At 39.9% G+C, this 23,673-nt stretch overlaps 1 protein-coding gene across 1 annotated transcript in view; it reads left to right on the top strand.

Annotated features, from left to right (window-relative positions):
• The first annotated feature begins 4,993 nt into the window (after positions 1–4,993).
• Positions 4,994–23,673, top strand: part of LOC122563580 (cation channel sperm-associated protein 4-like) — a 73,881-nt gene continuing 55,201 nt past the window's right edge. Inside the window, exons 1-3 of the mRNA XM_043717487.2 lie at positions 4,994–5,140; positions 13,743–13,802; positions 15,374–15,517. Coding sequence (XP_043573422.1) covers positions 5,066–5,140; positions 13,743–13,802; positions 15,374–15,517 — 279 coding nt within the window. The 5' untranslated portion in view covers positions 4,994–5,065. The remainder of the gene's footprint in view (positions 5,141–13,742; positions 13,803–15,373; positions 15,518–23,673) is intronic.

The raw sequence follows: 23,673 nt of genomic DNA, 5'->3' as shown, positions 1-23,673 counted from the left end.
AATCCAGATGGCCTCCTTCTTCAAGGACCTCAATTTCCCCCCCGACGTGGTCGACGATGCCCTCCACCGCATCTCTTCCACTTCCCGCTCCTCCGCCCTTGAGCCCCGCCCCTCCAACCGCCACCAGGACAGAACCCCACTGGTCCTCATCTACCACCCCACCAATCTCCATGTACAGCGCATCATCTGCCGTCATTTCCGCCACCTCCAAACGGACCCCACCACCAAGGATATATTTCCCTCCCCTCCCCTATCAGCATTCCGTAACGACCACTCCCTCCATGAATCCCTCGTCAGATCCACACCCCCCACCAACCCAACCTCCACTCCCGGCACCTTCCCCTGCAACCGCAGGAGGTGCAAGACTTGCGCCCACACCTCCCCCCTGTGGTGTAAAATTCCAAGCAGTGGAATGTGGTGAAACGGTTAAAAATTATGTCCCAATACATGTGTGAATCTAACCAGAATGGAGGTGTTGCTTAGTCCCGTGTGAATCTTCTTATCTGTATGTAACCAGAATGGAATGTGTTTTTTAGCCTTGCTCTGCTGTTCACATGAATGTTTATATCTGGAAAAGAATAAAAAGCTGGAAAAGTCTCCAGTTCGGTGAGTCTGCTCCGGGGTTACGTTTAACCGCCGAGCGTGGGTTGTTGGCAACCGCTCTACAAGAACTGACGGCTCCCAGTTTTTGTAACATGTAGAGTGAGCATAAACCAGACCCGTTGTGCGACACTGCGGGGAATAAAATGCCCATATTCTAGCAGTCTCGCCTCTTGGTCGTTTGTTCTGTGTCAGACTACTCTCCTACGAACCTGACCTTGAGAATTTTTTAAAACATTTGGCGTAGTCGAGCAGGGTCAATCGCAATTGAGGAGAGATTTTGATACAGAACAATGTTTTGGAAAACGACTAAGAAACCAGAAGAACAAACTGTGGAGGTCCCGACCGTCCCGGGATGGCATGGATGTGGGCATGTACGTGGCAGTTTGTTTGAGAAAGGATCCCAGTCCTGCCGAAGAACCCCTTGCCTGGGGTACAGCGGAGGATGTGGGCATGTCCAAAAGGCTGAAGCGGAGTTAACAGAATTGAATGGGATTGAACTGAACTGAACTGAGTGGAACTGAAGTGAATCAAATTGAACGGAACAAAATGGAACTGAGCTAAATTGAATTGAAATGGACGGAACTGAATTGAATTACACTGAATTGACTGAACTGAAATTAACTGAAACGAATTGAACTGAATTAAGCATAATGTAACACATGTATTGGGCCAAGCAGTGGAATGTGGTGTAAAATTCCAAGCAGTGGAATGTGGTGAAACGGTTAAAAATTATGTCCCAATACATGTGTGAATCTAACCAGAATGGAGGTGTTGCTTAGTCCCGTGTGAATCTTCTTATCTGTATGTAACCAGAATGGAATGTGTTTTTTAGCCTTGCTCTGCTGTTCACATGAATGTTTATATCTGGAAAAGAATAAAAAGCTGGAAAAGTCTCCAGTTCGGTGAGTCTGCTCCGGGGTTACGTTTAACCGCCGAGCGTGGGTTGTTGGCAACCGCTCTACAAGAACTGACGGCTCCCAGTTTTTGTAACATGTAGAGTGAGCATAAACCAGACCCGTTGTGCGACACTGCGGGGAATAAAATGCCCATATTCTAGCAGTCTCGCCTCTTGGTCGTTTGTTCTGTGTCAGACTACTCTCCTACGAACCTGACCTTGAGAATTTTTTAAAACACCCCCTCACCTCCGTCAAAGGCCCCAAAGGAAACTTACATATCCGCCACAGATTCACCTGCACCTCCACACACATCATCTATTGCATCCTCTGCACCCGATGTGGCCTCCTCTATATTGGGGAGACAGGCCGCCTACTTGCGGAGCGTTTCAGAGAACACCTCTGGGACACCCGGACCAACCAACCCAACCACCCTGTGGCTCAACACTTCAACTCCCCCTCCCACTCCACCAAGGATATGCAGGTCTTTGGACTCCTCCATCGCCAGACCACGACAACACGACGGTTGGAGGAAGAGCGCCTCTTCTTCCGCCTAGGAACCCTCCAACCACAAGGGATGAACTCGGATTTCACCAGTTTCCTCATTTCCCCTCCCCCCACCTTGTCTCAGTCAAATCCATCGAATTCAGCACCGCCTTCCTAACCTGCAATCTTCTTCCTGACCTCTCCGCCCCCACCCCAGTCTGACCTATCACCCTCACCTTGACCTCTTTCCACCTATCACATTTCCGACGCCCCTCCCCCAAGTCCCTCCTCCCTACCTTTTATCTTAGCCTGCTGGACAAACTTTCCTCATTCCTGAAGAAGGGCTTATGCCCGAAACGTCGATTCTCCTGTTCCCTGGATGCTGCCTGACCTGCTGCGCTTTTCCAGCAACACATTTTCAGCTCTGATCTCCAGCATCTGCAGTCCTCACTTTCTCCTCTCTAACAATCAAACCACCCAGGCTTTGTGTTAAGTAGACTTTGGAACAGGTGACATTATCTTCCTCATTACACCCTAAAAACCACAGTCACAAAATATAACAATCCTGTAAAACTCGTGTTTATAACACTTTCGAATTTAGGGATACCTCTGATGATTTCAAACATCCCTATTGACTAATGGGAGTTTCTGGGTTGCAATTAACCAGGACAGAAGTGGTTAATTTGAGAAAGAATTAAAAGACTTGGTGAGGACCATGCTGAGGTGACTCCAATGCTTTACAGACCACATAAATCGAAAACTTGATCTGCCCAAACCTGAAAGCACAACTCTCACCACATGTGGCAGAGTCTAGTGGATGAACTGCTGATCAAATTTACTGTTTGTTAATTCCAAATTCCTACATTACAAATTGTAATTACTCTACAGAAGTACTTAATTGTTTGCACAGCACTTTGGAATGTGGTGAGATTGTAAAAGGCATTTGGGAAAGAAAAGAATCATTTTCAGACTTATGTTTTGTGGATGGAAGAAGGCTTTGCATATTCAGCAGTTTAACCATAAATATTCACCTCTAACACTCCTTTTATCTAGTGTAACTATTTCTCAATTCTGGGAATGGTACCCTGGCATAGTCCCTTGATAACAGGATGTTTGCTTCCAGTTATGTTTAGATTCAAAGACCTACAACAAGGAGACAGCCCCTTCAGCCCAAATTGGTCCATGCTGACCAAAATGACCATTCACGCTAACCCCATTTTCATGCATTTAGCCCATATCCTTCTAAAACTTTCCATGTATTTGTCCAAATGTCTTTTTAAATGTGGTTAATATACCCACCTCAATCACCTCTGCTGGCAGCTCATTCCATATGTATATCACCCTGTGTGTAAAAAAGTTGCCTCTCAGGTTCCCATTTATTCATTCCCTTCTTACATTTAACTCTCTGCTCCTTGATTCCTGAGCGCATTCTCCCTATCCATGCCTTTCATGATCTTATACATTTGTATAAGATCTTTCCTCAGTCTCCTACGCTCTAAAGAAAAAAAGTCCTAGCTTGTCCAACCTCTCCCTATAACTCAGTCCTTTGAGTCCTGGCAACATCCATGTAAATTTTTTCTACACTCTTTCCAATTTAATTACATCCTTCCTTTAGCAACGTGACCAAAACAGAACACAATACTCCAAGTGCGGCCTCATCAACTTCCTGTACAACTGCAGGCCTTACTATTTACCAAGAAATTCCTACCTTGATTTGACTTTTCAAAATGCAACACTTAACACTTATCTATATTAAATTTCTTTGCCATTTCTCAGCCAACTTCCCCATCTGATCAAGATCTTTGCTCACTGTCCACAATACCACTTGTTTTTGTGACATCTACTAACTTATTAATCATGCCTTCTACATTCTCATCCAAATCATTGATATAGATAACAAACAGCAATGGGCTCAGCACTGACCCATGAGGCACATCACTAGTCACAGGCATCCAGTCTGACAAGCATCCCTCCAGTATTATCCTCTGCTTTTTACCATTAAGTCAATTGTATCCATTTTTCCAGCTCTCCCTGGATTCCATGCGATCTAACCTTCCAGAACAGCCTACCATTTCCCAATTTTTAATTGAAATTATGAAAATTTTCATGGTTACTAAGAAATGTGGCTTTGTTTTAGTGTGTGCTACCTCCAGGATGAACTGCAGCAACTCATCACAGCTCCAGAACCTTTCCCAAAACCCTATTCCACCAGTAACAGTACAATGGCAGCAAATCTAAGGTAATGCCATTACCGCCAGGTCTTAAATTATAGTGATTTAGACAAAAATTGTCAAAATCCTGAAACTTCAAAATAGAAGTTACAATCAGAAAATACGTGCTAGCATTGCTGAGGACATCCTGATCATACAATAGAAGGCACTTTGCCCCTTCAGTTGTCAAGTGTACTTGGAACTGCCATACAAGTTTAAAATTGAGAGATTTATTTCTACCCATTGGATATGCCATCTAAAATAACAAATGCAGTTATCCAAATACGTCTATAATATATATATATATTAGTGCAACGAACACAGAGGAACCAGCTCAACCCATCGATGTGGCAGCAACTCTTTGAAGGAACCTCTCAAGCTATTCCCACGGTCATATTCTTTCTCACGATACATAAGGATTTGGTGTTCAGCGTGTGGACAGATTGGAGCCACATTGAACACTGGACCAGTTCGAACAGTTAGGGGACTGATTCCCTCCTCACTCTGGTAGTGGAAGGGTTGCTTCAGGACGGCGCTAGATCAAGGCGGAGGCAATCCACCTCATGGATTAGGAGCGATGGAGGAAGGACGAACTTTTATGAATGAGTAAAGCGTTACTGTTTAATCAATACATCGCACCAACCTTCGTGGACGGTTTTTCCCCTCATTTTAAATTTCCCGCCAGTGCCCGCAAAACAGCGCAGGCGCAAGCCGCTTTGCGCAGCCTCGGTGAGTTTGGAGCGTGCGGCGTGTCGTCACAGGGGAGGTAGTGTGACGGTTCAGCGGCTGTGGAGTGTTCGTCGGTGGCTCGGCGGATTGAGTGGCTCACCGTGAAGGACAGGGCCGGGGCTGGCTTAGCGTCGCCTCGAAACCATGGCAAACTACACGCACACCACCAACATCATGGACCTAGCGGGTCTGCAAGACCTTAGGAAACACTCTGTCATCGTGAGTGCAACCCCCTCATTTCCTTTTAATCTTTAAATTGCAGACGGTGAACCCGTGCTTCAGCCAGGCCTACTCTGGTGGTGGTGGTTTGTCGTGAAGCAGGCCACTCCCTGCACGTGGTGTGTTAGGAATTAATCCAGCCCCGGCATTGTACCCAGGGTCACTCTCCAGTCTTTGGATAGGCTGGAGACAAAAGACAGTCAGCCAGAATAAAAACTGCAGTGTTTAATCGGACGTTTTAAAAAAAAGTGCATAATTGAGTGTCCAAAAACCTTTGATCCGTGCTCGATGTCTTTTGGACAGTGCCTTCGGCATGGCTGGACAACACATTCAATTGCTGAGTGATCCCTTCTCACCCAACAAAATTCAAGATTGCTATGGGGATGTTTTAGTTACCCTCAGATTGGATGACTAGGTTTAGTGCATCTATTATTTTCAGTGTAATCATGCACACAATTAGTGTTTTATATTTAAGTTTTGCAATCCAGTATTATGTTGCAGGCTGATTCAAATGCATTGTTGTTTTATGCACCATAGCATTGGGGAAAGAAAGCATACTACAGCAATAGAATTACTTAAATATCTGGAATTATAGGTAAAATTACACTGTTTTCAGTAAATATATTGTTTTCTTTCCTGTTGCTCTTATACATTCCTAGGTTGGCAAATGTTGTAGAGAGACAGAATAAAGCCAGAGTAATTGTGAGTTTATGGTTTAAAATTGGAGTTTAGCTTTTTATTTGAATAATCAAAAATCTCTAAACCTACACATGATCTTATTCTTGTAGTTTAAATCATTGCTTGAGAATTATAGGTTTTGCATTGTTACACTGATAATTTCAAGAAACCACTTGGTGTTTTTTCTTCTTTTTTACCAAATGCCACCTAGATTACTGCTCTAATAAAACTAAAGATTCTGTGACATTTTATTAAATTACTTTTTTTTGAACAATATAATTGTCATGTTCACAGAAGCTGCTGATTGATATAACTGAATAAACAATTTGTCTCTGAATGTAGTTGAATTAGGGCTATCTAAGTTATTCTACAGTTGAATGGAAATTGGAATCTCTTATCACCTAATATGACCTGTAGGAACGTTTGAGACCTAATGGAAAGAGGTAACAGGTGATATATTAATTAAGGGTAAATTGTGTGAATTGGTTGCGTAAATCTGGTGAGAGTCCAATCAGTGGGTTGAGTGTTTTATGGTGTGTGGATAACTGAAAGCTTAAAGTGTGTACTTGGACACTTTAAAAATTATTTTGATATGATAGAGGTTATATAGAAAAGCAAGCTACTGAGCTGAAGCATTCAAAGAACAAATGTTTCAATATGCTTTCACTTTTGGTGTGTAAGGTGTTCTGGTTTGTGCACAATGCTGAGATGTGTATTGTTTTGGTCTGTAAGTGTCTTTTCCAGGTGTATTACACATTTATTGATTGTGTGTTCCTTTTGTATTCTGGTGCTACATTGTTGGCTTTGTAACAAATGTAAATACGCTAGATCCCTTGTGATTCATCCAGGATTTCTTTTTCTGCAAAGGGTCTCTTCTGCCATTGCTATGGATTTATTACTTCAAATGCTATGATTATGGCCATTAGCACAGAGCTGGCACCAACTTAACGATGCTATGAGGCACCAATGGATTGCTCTTCTGCCTGTGTATTCCCTACCCATGGGAGGATATGTATGTTTTCCGTGTCTCCATACCACTGTAAACTGAACATTTGTGCTTGCTTTTAATTCCATATAATTGATCTGTACATTCTGCAAGACAGCTTACTGCTTTCGATAACCTATCCATTCTCTAGGATATTATTTGTATTGATGAATGAACATAGAAGATTACTTCACAATACAGGCCCTTCGGCTCTTGATGTTGCATCGACCTGTCATACTAATCTGAAGCCCATCTAACCTACACTATCCCATGTTCGTCCGTATGCTTGTCCAATGACAACTTAAATGTACTTATAGAATGATTATGGATTGATTGTAGGGAGGCAGCTGTGGTGCTCAACACATTATAACAAAAAAGATCAATCAGGCTGTTAATCTTACATTAATGTTGCAGCTGATTTCTCTAATTCTTTTAATATTAGTAATCTTTATCCTTTGTTAACCAGAAAAGTTCAAATCAATTTAGGGTGCAGTTTAGGGACAATTGAGTCACAACAGATCCAATACCATTGCTCCGGTTGTTCACTTCTGCAGGCCTAATAAAAGAGTGAACGAATTCATTTAATTTAGATAACTTCAGTAAACCAGTGCAGGAGGATGTTAGTTTTGCAAAGGAAAATATTTATTTTAGTTAGCTGGTACAAACTGCAACAGAATTAATGACTACAGTATAATTAAAACATGCATAGAGACCTTTTATTTGGAAACTGTAAAATGAACTGAAAGTTGGACTACTATTGCATATTGCTGACTGTATAATACAATGGTGTTCTTTGGAAGTAGTGAGAAAGAATTTGAGACTTAATGGCACGACAAATCTTTCAAGTTGATAAGATAGTAAAGTAGGAGAGAAAGAGCTTAAGGGAAACTAGGCATACTTTGATAAGGCATATAACAAAGAGAATTTTATATGTTGCCTTCCATCGACTAAGAAGGGTTTATAAAACAAGAAACTTAGACCTAAAATGGTTACAGTGATCTTCAGCATCAGGAGATCCATGTGGAATAAAACCATCAGGACTGGCATTATTTTTTTTTTGTTCTTATTACATAGAAACGAAGCAACTGATTTTGCATCAAAAAATTAGCATCTTCTGTTTAACTCATAAATATAATATATTTTCATGTATTGGGAGATGAAAGGATGGTTGTCTCTTAACTAGTTAGGAAAGACAATGGGGTGAGAATCTGGATTTTTTAAGTTCATTCCCAGGATGACAGTCACTGCCGAGGTTCCGCATTTATTGCAAAGAGAATAGTTAACGGTCAACCACGTTGCTGTTATATGTAGTCCAGACCAGGTAAGGATAGTTGTTTCCTTCCCTGAAGGATATAAGTGAACTCGGTAGATTTTTCCACCAATCAAGAGTAGTTTCATAGTTACCATTAGACTTTCATTCCAGATTTTAAATGAATTCAAATTCCATCTGCTATGCCAGGATTTCAACCCATGTCCCCAGGACATTACCTGGGTCTCTGGACTAACAGTCCAGTGATAATACCACTAGGTCTTCATTTCTCTTAATAGACATGGGACCATATTTTAACAGCCTTTTTGATCAATTAATTTGTGACAATGCGAACTGGAATTCTTTTTCTCCCTGTCTGCTTCTCTCGCAATCTCGGGGGGGTGGGGTAGCAAATTGGGGAAATATTCATTCACTGAGAATTCAAAGATCTACAAATTCCATTACTGCTGAGGAAGCAGGTCAACTGTTAAAACACTTGTAATCTCAGATTGAAAATCTAACATCTCAAAAGGTTAAACAGTTATAATTTTTTTTCCCTTTAATGCACATGGGTAACAAGTTTATATCACTTTTTAATTAATGTCAGTAAATACCAAAATTCCTATTTTTTTGCACTTGATAATCTTAGTAATTGACTTGCAAATGCTCAGGGAACAATTTATCTCTTAGCAAAATATACCCATCAAGTAGGAAAACACAGCCTGAAAAGGCTGTAAAGTCTGGAGAAAGCCAGCAGAAAACAACAGATGGAACTGGAGAAGTTAGGAACCTCTGCAGGAGCCAGTAAAGTTCAAGATGGTAGCTTGACTCAAAATGGTACCTTGAATTAGACATGATAGAGGACAGACCAACTGTATTAGAAAGAATCTGCGCTGGGGTTAGACCAGTTTTCATAAAAGAAGACAAGGTCTAGGGAAGGTGTCCAAAAATGGCGGGCCACAGCTACAGATCTGGTCAACAGATAACTTGATGTTAAAATTACAGGAGAACCAGAGAAGTTCTCAGGCCTACAAAGAGTAAATGAAGGTGAAACTTTACTTGGTGGAAGGGCCACTGGAGAATATGGCAGAAACTGAATATCCATGTGATGGCAGTAGTATTTCAGTAAAAATGGAACCAGTTAGAACAAAATAAATAGATATGGAAGGGAGCATACAGTACAGCAGGAACCACTGATAGAGGCCTTCAGAGGTCATACCAGTGAGTTAAATGCAGAGTTACCTACTAGCGGATCCAAGCAATAGCGCCACGTCTCACGCATTAACTCATTGATTGAATAAGGTTGATGTAACATAAATACAAAAGAGGTATAACATGCAAATCCAGACAGCCTACTAGAAGCAAACCACAGATTATAACTCACAAACCTTCTAGAAACTAAATTGCATCCCAGTTATAGAATTGGGCAGCCAAAGGTTAAAATTGAGATGCTAGCACAATCCTGGAAACCTGTGCAACTGTTTATCCTTAACTGGGTTTTAAATCCAGTTTAGAAAGGAGTGTGAATGTGGAATGGGTGTATTGTCATCTCAATCTTTGTACTGTTATTGTATATTCATAGCAGAATGTTCATCGTAAAAGGGAGCTGTTATAATAATAGTAAATTTGGATCATTGAATTTTAACTTCCAGCATCTCTCTGTTATAAAGTGGTTTAAAGTGGATTTTAAAGAAAAAAAAGAATCAAAATAGCTATACTGGTCACCTGATCACAAATGGAGGTAACATTTGGCAAATCCATATGAATAAAGGAAGCCGTCAGCCCTGAAATTATCATTTTTGTCTAAAGATATTGAAACCAGACATCTGAGCTATTGTTAAAAATTTGTTTCACCATCAAATTAATATATGCATTATAATTTCACTCAGTGGAAGCTGAAAGGTTCACTTGCCATTTAGCCAATTTGAAAAGACAATGGAGCTAGGCCCCAGCATACAAACTGCACAACTTTTGAGCAGCAGAAGAAAATTGAATTTCTGACAACAGGAGGTTGAGCTCTTTCTGTCCCAGGTTGTTTCTCTCATCATCTCGGAAAACAATTCTGTGTAGCAAAAAACAAATTGGAGAACCAACCATGCACCCAGAACTAGAACATTTACAGATTTTGCTGAGGATACATTTCAGGGTCTCTATCTCTGAATTTACATCTGTGGTTATTTAGGCCGCACCAGCTCTTTTTTTTAAAGAAACAAGCATATTGGAATTAAACTTTGATCTGTCTTTCAATGAAACAATCTATGGTCATGACACTGGTTGCAACCATGTGCAGTTGTATTTCAATGATTAATATTATTGTTGAAATACAGAATTGTGTGAAAGAAGCCCATACAGGTTCCATCAATAAACAAGAAAACAAAAAATTACTTATTATAACAAGCTTATAATTTAACAGTGGCAAAATAGATTGTTAATTAAGAATAAGCAAGCTTAAACTGTATCCCACTTCAAATTGAGAATTTGAGCTATATGGAGTGGCTGAACAAACTGAGGCTATATTCCCTGGAGCATTAGAGGTTATGGCGCGACCTTATTGAGGTTTATAAAATTATGAGGGTCATGGATAGGGTGACTAGTCAGTGCCTTTTTCCCAAGTTTGGGGTGTCTAAAACTAGAGGGCATAGGTTTAAGGGGAAAGATTTAAAAAGGACCTATTGGGCAACTCTTTCACACAGTGGGTGGTGTGTGTATGGAATGAACTGCCAGAGGAGGTGGTGGAGGCTAGTACAATTACAACATTTAAAAGGCATCTGGATGGGTATATGAATAGGAATGGTTTAGAGATTTATGGGCCAAATGCTGGCAAATGGAATTAGATTTATTTAGGATTACTGGTTGGCATGGACGAGTTGGCCTGAAGCGTCATTTTCCATGCTGTATATTTCTAATGCTTTAAATCAAGACACATACACAAACACTTTAGATAAGACAGTCACACTTGTAGAAATATCTTGGGTGGAAAATAGAGGCAAAAAGGAACAAATTCTGTGGCCCAAGAGTCCATACCACAAAGGGATGGAATGAAGTGATCCTCAATTCAGTAGCGGGTCAGATGGAACTTGGTTTTTGGTTTAAGTTTGAAATTCTTTTCTTTTTAGTGCTAGTTTTCTTCCATTCAGAGTGGGAGAGAGAAAGAGATCTGTCTTGCTTGCAGGCTTTTGAATATGTGTGCAACTGCCCACTCAGATAAGCTACAACTCTAAGCAAATCCAGAAGCTATTGCTGAACAGTTTGTTTTTAATCCAGAGACTATACCATTTTGTGTCTCGAATGTATTCAACAGAGCTTCTCCAAAAGCTATATAACCCTTTTATAATCAATAAATGAATATCCACATTTTGACTTTTCTTGAGTTGTAAACAAAAAGTAATGGTTGAAACTTCCACTTTCCATTTTATATTATTAGAACTGTCACTGTTTTCCTTTTATCATTTTTGGTTTGGAGCTATAAACTGAGAGTCGCAGGTGACATTTGGACTGAGCAATAGCTTGCTTTGTTTTAAAAGAACAAACAAACTGATATTTGTTTATAGGACTTGGCCTGGAAGTTAATTGCAGGTTGACCCTTGTTCAAATAACGCTCATTTTGTTTGCTGGAAGGCTACCAGCCTGTCTCTTTCACAACACTTTCTTAGCACGTACTAACAGTCTTACTAGCTGGCTGCCTTTGTGTTGGTCATGATGCTCACTTAGTGGACAGGGACTTTAGTGCACAGTTACAGACTATCAGCCTTTGTGCCTGCATTGTTTTTAGCACACAGGAAGAGGTAGACAGTTAGTCACATTTCAGGAGCAACAAACATTTGAGAGAAAGAGGGGCCATATTATATATGGCACAATGGAATGTCAGCATTACATTTGCAGGCACCTGCCAGCTGTCCATGTGGTAAATACACTACAGCGATTTGTCTGAAGCACCAGCAGTATGTGTGAAAATCAAAGGCAAGTAGTCCTTTGTAGAGTGAAGATGGACTCCAGTCAGTTAAGGGTTGTAGCCCTAGTCAGTCAAGACCCTCGTCCTATTTCAGTCCATGGATTGCCCATGATACTTTGCATGATTAATGCGATTAAAAAGTGTAAAATTGTTTGAGAAAAATTGTTCAGAGGCATAATGGACCAAGTACCACTTGACAACTTACTGTAACTGACAAAAGAGATCATTCCATCTCGAGGATCACATATGTAATCATTCTGTTCTAATCATCAGGGTGGGATACCTGGGAACGAGGTGTTTAATTTGCAGCTAATGTTAATGTCGAATAAGCAAGATCCCAGATCAGAACCTGGCTTGAGAGAACATGTTTTGTTTGATTTAGTTTTAACAATGTGATCTCTCAGTCAAACATAAGCATACAATGCTGTTAATCTTGCTTTTACAGTCAAACAGAAATATATCATAAAATAAATAAGATTGTAAGATATACAAATAAAATTAAGCCATTTGGCCTATCAAGTCTGCTCCACCATTCGATAATGGCTGATGCATGTCTCAATCTGATTCTCCAACCTTCTCCCATAGCCTTTGATCTCCTTACTAATCAAGAACCCAGCTACCTCTGTCTTAAATACATTCAGTGACGTGGCTTCCTCAGCCTTCTGTGGTAATGAGTTCCACAGATTGAACACCCTCTGGCTGGTGAAATGAAGTTTAAGATAGAATAATCCAAACCATCAGTTTATAAACTATACTACAATACTGTACAGTAGCACCTCCTCCCTCCCCTAACTGTTCACCAAAGATTTTAAAACACAAGGTTAATCCCTGTTAATCCCAAAGCAATTCTTTGTAAACTGAAAAGAAACAAGGCAGCTTTTTTATAGTATAAAAATGTGTTGCTGGAAAAGCGCAGCAGGTCAGGCAGCATCAAAGGAGAAGGAGAATCGATGTTTCGGGCATAAGCTTATGCCCAAAACGTCGATTCTCCTTCTCCTTTGATGCTGCCTGACCTGCTGTGCTTTTTCAGTAACACATTTTTAAGCTCTGATCCCCAGCATCTGCAGTCCTCACTTTCTCCTAGCTTTTTTATAGTACCCAAAAAGCTGCATGCGTAATACACTGGAGTCCCTGTATCTAACACTTCAGTGGTCTAAATTACTGGTGACTTGAACTTCTTAAATTTGTAACTGCAGATAGCTTCTTCTTTGAACTATCGTGCATCTTTTTTTCTAGAGCTATCATACACCTGAATTTCAATATACTAAGCTTTAAGTAACCACTTCAGGCATTTATGCCAACAGTCCTGGTCTGGAATTAACACTAACTTTTCACACTAAGGAGCTAATTCAGTATACATCCTTCTCTTCTCAGGAACACTAATCTATACAGCCATCAACATAATCAGTTTCCAGGAACTAAGGAAAGTTACTCCTGTCAATTGCTGGTTGCATGAGAATCCTAGAAAATGAGGTTCGGATAATGGGGACTTTGCAGGAATTGTTAACTTTAGGCACGCACACAACCCACCTATTATTAATTCAAAAACCAGAAACTCAAACTTCAAGAAATAAAAAATCCACGGTTACATCACAAGGCCAAGGCCATTCTAATCAATGGGACGTGACTCAGAGGGGAAGTGTTGAACTATTCAAAGTTACTATTTATAAAATTACATCTCAGTTTTTAAGTACAGTGATATGTCATTTTTAGCAATATAATTGTTTTTCTGTTGTAGGAACCTAGAATCACTATCAAAGAGTTAACAATTAACTTCAATGATATCATAGAAGGAAAGGTATGTAACAGATTTGTTATCTGCTAACTTTACTGTAACATCTGACATGCTACAGTTTTGACACAATACATTAGTTTGGTACATTATGACTGACAAACACTGCATTTTGAGCATCGGCACACCATGATTCAAAGGCATGAAAATTCTCTGAAAACAATATTTTTACATGGGCGTTAGGCCTACCATGTCTGCTGGCTTATTGTTAGAATAATTTAAAGTTACTTTAAGTTCATAGCTCTTTACCTTACAAATACTTATCAAATTTCACTTCAAAACAGCAGTAGTGTAGGTGTGGAATTGTTTGGAATTGTGTGCCTTCTTCCTTAGTGAGTTTAATGAGTTGGGGAGGTGCTTAATCAGGCAAGGGATGGTGGCTGGGGACCCTGCCGTTTTCTTTCATAATCAGGTCCTTGGAGTAAGACGTACAGTTTTCATGGCTGACTGCCAATTGAAGCCATACATGGTAGTCTGTGACTGCCTAGCAGTTCTTGTTGTCTTGTGACTTCTGCCCCTGAGTTTCTTGATGCTAAGGAAGACCTGCCTTTGGCCTGTCAAATGCCTGAGTATAATACAAGGTATAATGGGCCTTCTTTAAAAGAGGCGGTGCCGGGATCTTGCTAACATTCCAGCCAACAGCCAAGACTCCTGTTGCCTGCACAAGATTCTGTCCTAAGTCTGAACCACTTGCATGTCATTCTGTTCTAACCCAATCCTGACCCAAAGCGATCTTTGTAAATTAATAACTCATATTGACCAATCATAAATAGGAAATAGCTTTCCATTTTCAATCATTCTTTTCATAATTCAAAAAGAGGCAAATAATTACTCTGTCTGCTTTTTCTGCTTTGGTTCTCATAACTCCTCATGACCACTGATTTCCCATCCCCTGCATCGCCTGGCTGAATTGTATACCAAACACTTCCTTTTATAATCAGATGCCCAAAACTAAACTTTAAACAGTTAACTGTAAACTTTATGGGTGGCATGATGGCTCAGTGGTTAGCACTGCTACCTCACTTGTTCTGAAATTACATTTAATTAGGGTTGACAACCCCAGTTGTACTATGTAATGTTGAAACCTATCGACTGTCAAACAGAAGGGCTTATAAAAAGTAGATTTTGAAACAAATATATAGGATTCCTAAACCCCTAAGATACTGAGCTCAGACTAAAGAGATTTGAATCTCCAATCTACCACAGTTGTGTCTGATATGTTACATATGTGTCAGATTTTATTGTCTGTTTGTATACAATTACATTTACTGTGTAGTAAATAAATCTATTGTATGGTAAGTAAATCTATAATGCTTGACTTTTCTTGTTTAGAATATGGCTAATTTAAGGACAAGATTAAAATTAATACTGCCCTTATTCTCAGTAATGTATACAGTTCTTGGTTTGCTACAAGATTGCTTGAACTAACATACATTTCATACAAACTTGTCTCCATTTTGATTTAGAATCACATTACAAAATGTATCAGAGCTTGTAAATGCAAGTGTTCGAGCAACTCTCCACTGCCTATTGGTACAGAGGATTCTGAAATTCATTTTGATTTATTTACTATTTAGGATGAGTGGAGTGTACAAGACAAAATTTCTCAAAAGGTTTTACGCAAATTGCTGGACCATATTGTGTTACGGTCATTTATCATTGCACTACTTATTGGAAGTTGTATTGCCATCAGTTGTCAGACAGACCCTGCCATCTTGGAGGTATGAAATAAACCCCTTTACATGCATTGCTTGTTGTTATATCTAGTATACATGAGTCAATAATTCAGTGTACATGAGTTCAGATCTCAAAATAGTAATTTGAATTCAGTTTTTAAAATTTGGAACGTTTGTTACAGTCTGTAGGAATAGCAATACACAGATGACTTCTAATAAAGACAATGTTAATTTGAGTTGTTCTCAAAGTCTACATTTTCTCTTCAATGGCGCTGATAACATTTTAGAAAAGGATGAAATGCTGGATGCAAAGACATTGTACTGTAAAAGTAGCTACAAAAATAAATGTCAGATGGGGAAATATTCAGTATTATTATGATTGAAACGCAAACCTCTAAAACAACATAGGCTTTTTATCACAGCAGAGGTTAAATGTAAGAAATGTTATAGATTGCTATAATATAGAGGTAATATGTTGCTATATGAGCATGCATTAGAGGTTATTTACAACAAGATTATGGCTGCGGACAAAAGCAATGACAGGAAGTAATAGTGTGGTGAAAAAAGGCATGGGCCTGGTTTGTCATCTATGGCAATCAGTATGAACAATGGGGGTAGCTGTAAAGTTCACACAGCTGTGCATTCAACAGAAAATAAACCATAGAGAAAATCGTATAGAGTTGCTATACAGTGGTTTCACGTAGAAAGAAAGCAATCACTTCTTTCTTTTGGGACTTAGTTTAAACAGGCTTGGGAAAATTGTCTTCACAGGTCCTTATTAAATCAATGCATATAGGGCTAATATGTACTACTTTAAATGGGTGTTTAAGATAAATGTTTGTCAGCAATAAATGAAGTGAATTTTCTCTAGTAATGGCAGTGGAGCTGTCAGAATTTTCTGTCATTAATTCCCTGAAATTGGCAGCAAATTCTGGAGTCCATGCATGCACATTGAAATGTAAAAATCCAGAATTCCTCTCTGTATTTCTGTTCATCTCCAGAGGATGAATTGTTGTGGTCTCCCTAGAAAACAATCAATTAGTAGTTATTGAACTGATGAGAATAGCCATTCTTATACATTGTCATGCTGTTTAAAAAGTACAGATTGTTTAGCACAGTGTAATTAGAATTTTATTAGTATTGTAGGTTTATAATTATTGCTAAATAGCTACACTGACTCAAAGAATTTAATATTTGTTGAATGGCAAATTCATTGTTCTGTTAAATTTGTATTTTTAAAATTTAAAGTTTATGACATTTACATTCTACCTTAATCCCCTATATACATTCCAATCTTTTATTTTGCGATTTGAAAAATTCACGTCCCCAATGCTTATAAAGATTACATTTGGTTTTGTGGTGAAATGCATTTCTTTTTGTACCCAATTAAACCATATAAGCCATTAACCTCTGAATTTTGTTTTTGATTTAACCTATTCTTCTAATCAACCTGTTCAGAGATATTACACAGGTAGGATTTGAACCTGGGTGTTTCAGTCCAACGGCAGGGATGCTGCCACTGCGTATTTATATTTTTTTAATATAAAATTCAAGGAAACGGGTGTTCCAATGGTTCTACATTTGCTTGTTATAATAGTGGCTACATTTAAATCTGCATTTGAGCAAGGGTGGGGTTTGTTGCTAGGTTTTCAATAGATCACTCAAAACAATCCAAGGGTCACTGAAGAGCATTTCCAAGATTAAAATTAGTTACTTAGAGAATTCTGGTAACTGTGCTGCTGTGAATTCTGCTACTTCTATTTATTGCGACAGAAAGTGTTCCAGGAGCTGTTTTGTAGCAATGTGCAGTTAAGACTTGGGCAAAAGGGTCAATGGATATGAAACATTAACTCTGATTACTGTCCACAAACTCTGTCAGACCTGTGAGATTTTCGTTATTTCTGTCTTTCAGATTTCCACCTTCTGCAGTTCTTGGTTTTTTTTAAAAAAGACTCTGGGATAGTTGTGGGAGCGAATAGGTCAGTGAAGTTTTGGGCCTAGGCCTTTGTAAAAGTCTTGAGCTGTGAGGGCTAATAGTTAAGTACAAGAGAGTGGGGCAAAATAAGTCTACAAACATTATTTGATAGGTTCAACTGAGCAAGGTTAGAACTAGGAAAGGTCAAGCTTGGTGAACCTTGTTGTCTCTAGACAAGCTGAAATTGAGTCCATGAATGGATGCTGCAGTACAGTTTCCAGAATCCAGGCAGCGCAGTCCAGATGGGAGAATGAAGTGCCAGGATGTAAGCAGTTGTTGGGGCAGATTTTGATGGAGTTCTGAAACTAGATCTTAGAAACTGAAGAATTGAGATCCTTTGTAAAATCTTAATGAGATTAGATAACCTACTGAGGGGTTGGTGAGAAATCTGTGGGATCAGCAATTTGCTGTGCAATGTGGGATATTTGACTACTGTTTACCTGTTATGATGTTAACCTCGGGTTAATCCTGGATGTTAAAATTTCAGTTGCATATACATTTTAGATTCTACTACTGTTCTAACTTTATATAGTAAAGTTTACATTTACTTGTTCAAGACGGAAGAATCTTGTGACTTTAGTCTCTTAGAATGTACTTGGGATCTCACACTCGGATTTTTTTTTTAAGTTACTATTCCCCAACAAGCAAACAGTAATATATCATTCACAAGCACTTTATCTATCTCTGAATTATGCTGGAGGTTTACAAAATCAGAGAGCTGCCCAATATAGCTGGTGCACTTAATGGATCATAAGTAGTAGCGGTCATGCTAGATTTGACAGATATAAGCTTAATTTGTTCAAGGAATGTGGTTATTGCTGGCTAGGCCAATATGTTGATAAGCTGCCTTTTTGAACAGCTGCATCCCTTGGATTGTGTGTACACCCGCAGTGCTGTTAGGAAAGGAGAACCAGGATCTTGACACAGCAACAATGAAGGAATGGTGATATACGAGAGCAAATGATGATGATCCCAGGTATCTAGTCATTCTTATTGTTGTAGAAGAATGGGTTTGAAAAGTGTTGTAGAAGTTACAAGTGATACACTGTTATGACTGTGTGCATTGGTGGTGAAGGGAGTGAATGTTGAAGATATTTGGTTGGCTACTCTGCCCTGGATGGTGTGTTGAGCTTTTTGAGTAAATGTTTAAATAATTGTCCATGGAATGTGGATGTTAATAACAAGCTCATTACTTAATGCCCATCCCTAAATGCCATTGAGAAAGGAGTTGCCACCTTGAATTGTTACATGCCTAGGAGCGTAGATATACTCGAGTGGTGTTTGGAAAAGAGTTCATGGAACTTGACTCGGCAACAGTGTAGAAACAATGGTATCATTCCAAATCAGACTGGTGTGTCACTGGAGAGGAACTTGAAGGATGTGGTGTTCCATTTTGCCTGCTGCTCTTTTAATGGCTGATAGAGATCACAGGTTTGGAAGGTGCTGTTAAAGGAACCTGGGTGAGTTGTTGCATTGTATCTTGTCTCTGGTCAATTATCAACACCCTCTCCCCCCCCCAGGATGTTGATAGTGGGGGATTCAATGCTGCTAACACCATTGAATGCCAAGAGGCTATGGTTAGATTGTCACTTATTTGTAATGGTCATAGCCTGGCATTTGTGTGGTGTGAATGTTACTTGCTACTTGTCAGACCAAACCTGGATATTGTCCAGATCTTGTTGCATTTGAATATGGACTGCTTCAGTATCTGAGGAGTCGCAAATGGTGCTGAACATTGTGCAATCATCGGCGAACATCCCATTTCTGACCTTATGATGGAGAAAGGTCATTGAAGCAACTGAAGAAGGTTGTGCCTAGGACATTACCCTGAGGAACACCAGCAATAATGTCCTTGGACTGAGATGATTGACCATGAACAAGCCCATCTTGTCTTCCTTGGTGTTAGACATCACTCCAACCAGCAGAGTTATCCCTCGATTTCCCATTGATCCCAGTTTTCTCAGGACTCCCTGATGCCATGTATGGCCAACTGCTGTTTTGATGTCAAGGGCAGTCACACTCCTATCACTTCTAGAGTTTAACTCTCTTGTGCATGTTTGTACTGAGAGAAAGTGAGGACTGCAGATGCTGGAGTACCAGAGTTGAAAAATGTGGTGCTGGAAAAACACAGCAGGCCAGGCAGCACCCGAGGAGCAGGAGAATCAGGAAGAAGGACTTATGCCCGAAACGTCGATTCTCCTGCTCCTTGGATGCTGCCTGGCCTGCTGTGTTTTTCCAGCACCACATTTTTCAACTCCTGTTTGTACTGAGGCTGTAATGAGGTCAGCAGATGAATTCTCCTGGTGGTTCCCAAATTGAGAACAAGCTAGTTATTATTGAGCAAGTGTTGCTTTATGCTTCCTTTCAATTACCTCTTTCATCACTTTTCTGATGAAAAGTGGACAATTTTCAACATTGCCAGATAGATGCAATGTTGTAGCTGTACTGGAACAGCTTAGCTAAGTTCAGAGTACTTATCTTCAAAACTGTTGTGGGAATGTCATGAGAGCTCCTAGCCTTCGAGTGCCTTCAGACATTTCTTAATATCATGTGAAGTGAATCAAATTGCCTGAAGACTGACTTCTGTAGCATTAAGTGCCTCTGGAGGAAACTGAGATGGATCAATCATTCGACATTTCTGGCTGAAGATGGATGGAAGCACTTTAGATTTGTCTTTTGCACTGATAGAGATGTACAGCATGGAAACAGACCCTTCAGTCCAACTCGTCCATGCCGACCAGATATCCCAAGCCAATATAGTCCCACCTGCCAGCACCCGGCCCATATCCCTCCAAATCCTTCCTAAGCAGATACTCTTCCAAATGCCTTTTAAATGTTGCAATTGTACTAGCCTCCACCACTTCCTCTAGCAGTTCATTCCACACACGCACTACCCTCTGCGTGAAGAAGTTGCCCCTTAGGTCTCTTTTATATCGTTCCCCTCTCACTCTAAACCTATGCCCTCTAGTTCTGGACTGCTCCAGCCCAAGAAAAATACCTTGTCTATTTGCCCTATCCATGCCCCTCATGATTTTATAAACCTCTATAAGGTTGTCCCTCAGCTTCCAATGCTCCAAGGAAAACAGCCCCAGCCTCTTCAACCTCTCCTTATAGCTCAAATCCTCCAACCCTGGCAACATCCTTGTAAATCTTTTCAAAACTCTTTCAAGGTTCACAACACCCTTCTGATAGGAAGGAGACCAGAATTACACGCAATATTCCAACAGCGGCGTAACCAATGTTCTGTACAGCTGCAACATGATCTCCCAACTCCTATATTGAATACTCTGACCAATAAAGGAAAGCATACCAAATGCCATGCTAGGCTTCCCTATCATTGAAGAAGGCAATCTTTGTGGAACCTCCTTCAATTGTCAATGGCAATCACAGCTTGATGTGGTACTGCAGAGATTAGATCTGTTCCATATGGGCTCCCTTAGCTCTGTTATTGCATACTGATACCACTGTTCAACATGCAAGTAACCTTGTGCTGTAGCTGCATCAAATTGATGCATCATATTTAGGTATGTCTGGCATTGTGGATACCATGCTCTCCTGCTCTATTCATTGTACTGGGTTTGGTCCTCTGGCTTGAAGGTACTAGTAGAGTGTGAGATATGTCAGTCTACGAGGTTACAAATTCTGGCTGAGTACAGTTTTTTGCTACTGCTGATGGCCTGCAGAGCTTCATGGATGCCTTGTTTGGATTATTAGATTTATTCAGAATCTGTCGCATTTAACACAGTAGTTCTACCACACAACATGGTGCAGGACAACCTTAAAGTGAAGGCCAGACTTCATCTCCACAGGACTGCACAATGGTCACTCCCACCAGTACTGTAATGACTAGAAATATCTGCAACAAGTAGATTGGTAAAGGCGAAGTCAATCAGTGTTTCTTTGTTATTTTGCTCACCACCTACTATAGATCTAGCAGCTGTGACTCTTAGGATTCAACCAACCCAATCAGTAGTGCAACCAAGCCAGTCTTTGTGATAGACATTAAAGCCCAGAGTATGTACTGTTCCCTTTCCATCATCAGTACTAGTTTATCAACTTGTGCTGGGAGCAATAGGATAGTTATCAACAGAGGTTTCATCAACCATGTTTGACTTGATTCCATGTGATTTTGTGTGGTCAATGTGGATAATTCCCAGAGCAACCTTCTCATGACTGTATTCTACAGTGTCCACACCTCTGGTAGGTCGATCTTGCCATTGAGACTAGGATGGTAATGGTGATTTCTGGGTGATTGCCATACGCACACAATCATACTTCATAGACATTGCCAGGCTGTTGCTGTACATGACAAGTGTAAATAGTTGTTGGCTTCAGGAAAAGTCACTGTTGGGCTGTCACGTTGTAAAGATCAAACGGTTTTAAATTTCTATTAGGGAAGGAAACATACCATACTTATCCAGTCTGGCATAAATGTGACTCCCAACACACCAACATAGTGGATTCTTAACTACCCGTAACATGACATAATAACCTGCATAGTTGCATGACAACTAGATATGTGCAATAAGCACGGATTTTGCCAGTGATTACAGCATACGCTCAAGAGATTAATAAATGTAGGCTTGTACTTGTATTTAAGTCATTCTGTTTCCATAATGGAGTAACCCACCCCCCACCAGAAAAATTGAGTGGTAATAGTACCTCTCTGATATCTCATTGGGTCAGTACCTAGTTCTGTATGATTTTGAACCATGTAGAGGTTTAATAATTTGTTGCTTAATCTTCATTGGCAGACCTCAAGAAGGGCAGCAGTAAAAGATTTGATTAGCTTCAAGTGTTTCAGGTGGACATAAAAAGATTCTATGTCACAATTTCAAAGAAGTACACAGGAAATATGCACGGCCTTGATCAATATTTATCCTTCACTCGGTATCACAGAAACTCATGATCTAACCATCACATTGTTGTAACCCTGCTGGAGTATAACAATGACTACACTTGAAAGTACTTATTTAGCTGCAAACACTTGTAAGCATCCTGTATTCATGTAAGTTGCTGCATAAATGTATATATTTCTGTGTATGTATAAAGTGCAGTGTTATGGTTAATACAGGTTTGTTCTATCTTTTGATGCTTAGACTTGTAATATCTCGTATTAAATATTTTGGAGAGAATATTTTATGGAATCATAGTTATACAGAATGGAAATGTTTTGTTTTAATGTATAAGATAAGTTTGTTTTTAAATGCATCACTTTCTTTTTTCAGGAAGCACAAGTTGAAAGGATGTATAACTCTATGACTCTACATCAATCAGTACAAATTGGTCATAGAGTCATAGGGATGTACAGCATGGAAACAGACCCTTCGGTTCAACCCGTCCATGCCGACCAGATATCCCAACCCAATCTAGTCCTTCATATCCTTTCACATTGAATAAAATGTGCAATGTCATTCAATCTTAAGGACCCTGTACCAACAACCAGCAGAACAAACATCATATACAAATACCCTGCAAGGACTGCAACAAGCATTACATCAGACAGACTGGCAGGAAACTAGCCATCGGCATATATGAGCACCAACTAGCTGCCAAAAGACATAACCAACTATCACTATTATCTTTACACACCGATAACGAGAGACACCAGTTCAACTTGTTCCCGAAACATCGATTCTCCTACTCCTCAGATGCTGCCTGACCTGCTATGCTTTTCCAGCAACACACTCTCAACTCTGAGCTCCAGCATCTGCAGTCCTCACTTTCTCCTAATACATCCATCCTGGGACAGGCTAAACAAAGACATGCATGGGAATTCCTCGAGGCCTGGCATTCAAACGCATTGATTTGGACTCCATTTACCAACCTCTCAGAAAAAGAACCAGAAGTGATATCATCCACCACAACAGACGAAGAGACACAAATTGAAAGCGAGACAGAGTACATCTCCCCTTCAACGGAGGCTCACTGATGATGTTACCTGGCATGGTGACAAAACATCTGAGAACAAGCCTTCCAGCTCAACGAGCAAACTTAAGATCTGAACCACAACCTGACCTACAAATCTTCACAACAATCGCAAACATTTTTTCAATGTTACCTATGTCATTGCAGATTTTTCTGAACACTCCTAACAGTTGTCAAGTAACAGTGCATAATTGTTGTGAGCTCACAGGACAATAGTCTAGCCTGTACTGTCTTCATTGAACTGGTTGTAGGATGGATCCCTGCAGTGAGTGCTTCATGATTGAGGTCACCTGACTAT

This window comes from Chiloscyllium plagiosum, unplaced genomic scaffold (assembly GCF_037043375.1).
Source record: "Chiloscyllium plagiosum isolate Xiang-an unplaced genomic scaffold, Cpla_swu_hap1 HiC_scaffold_30, whole genome shotgun sequence".
NCBI lineage: Eukaryota > Metazoa > Chordata > Chondrichthyes > Orectolobiformes > Hemiscylliidae > Chiloscyllium > Chiloscyllium plagiosum.
The sequence above is the reverse complement of the archived record's forward strand: the minus strand, read 5'-3'. Positions and strand labels throughout refer to the sequence as shown.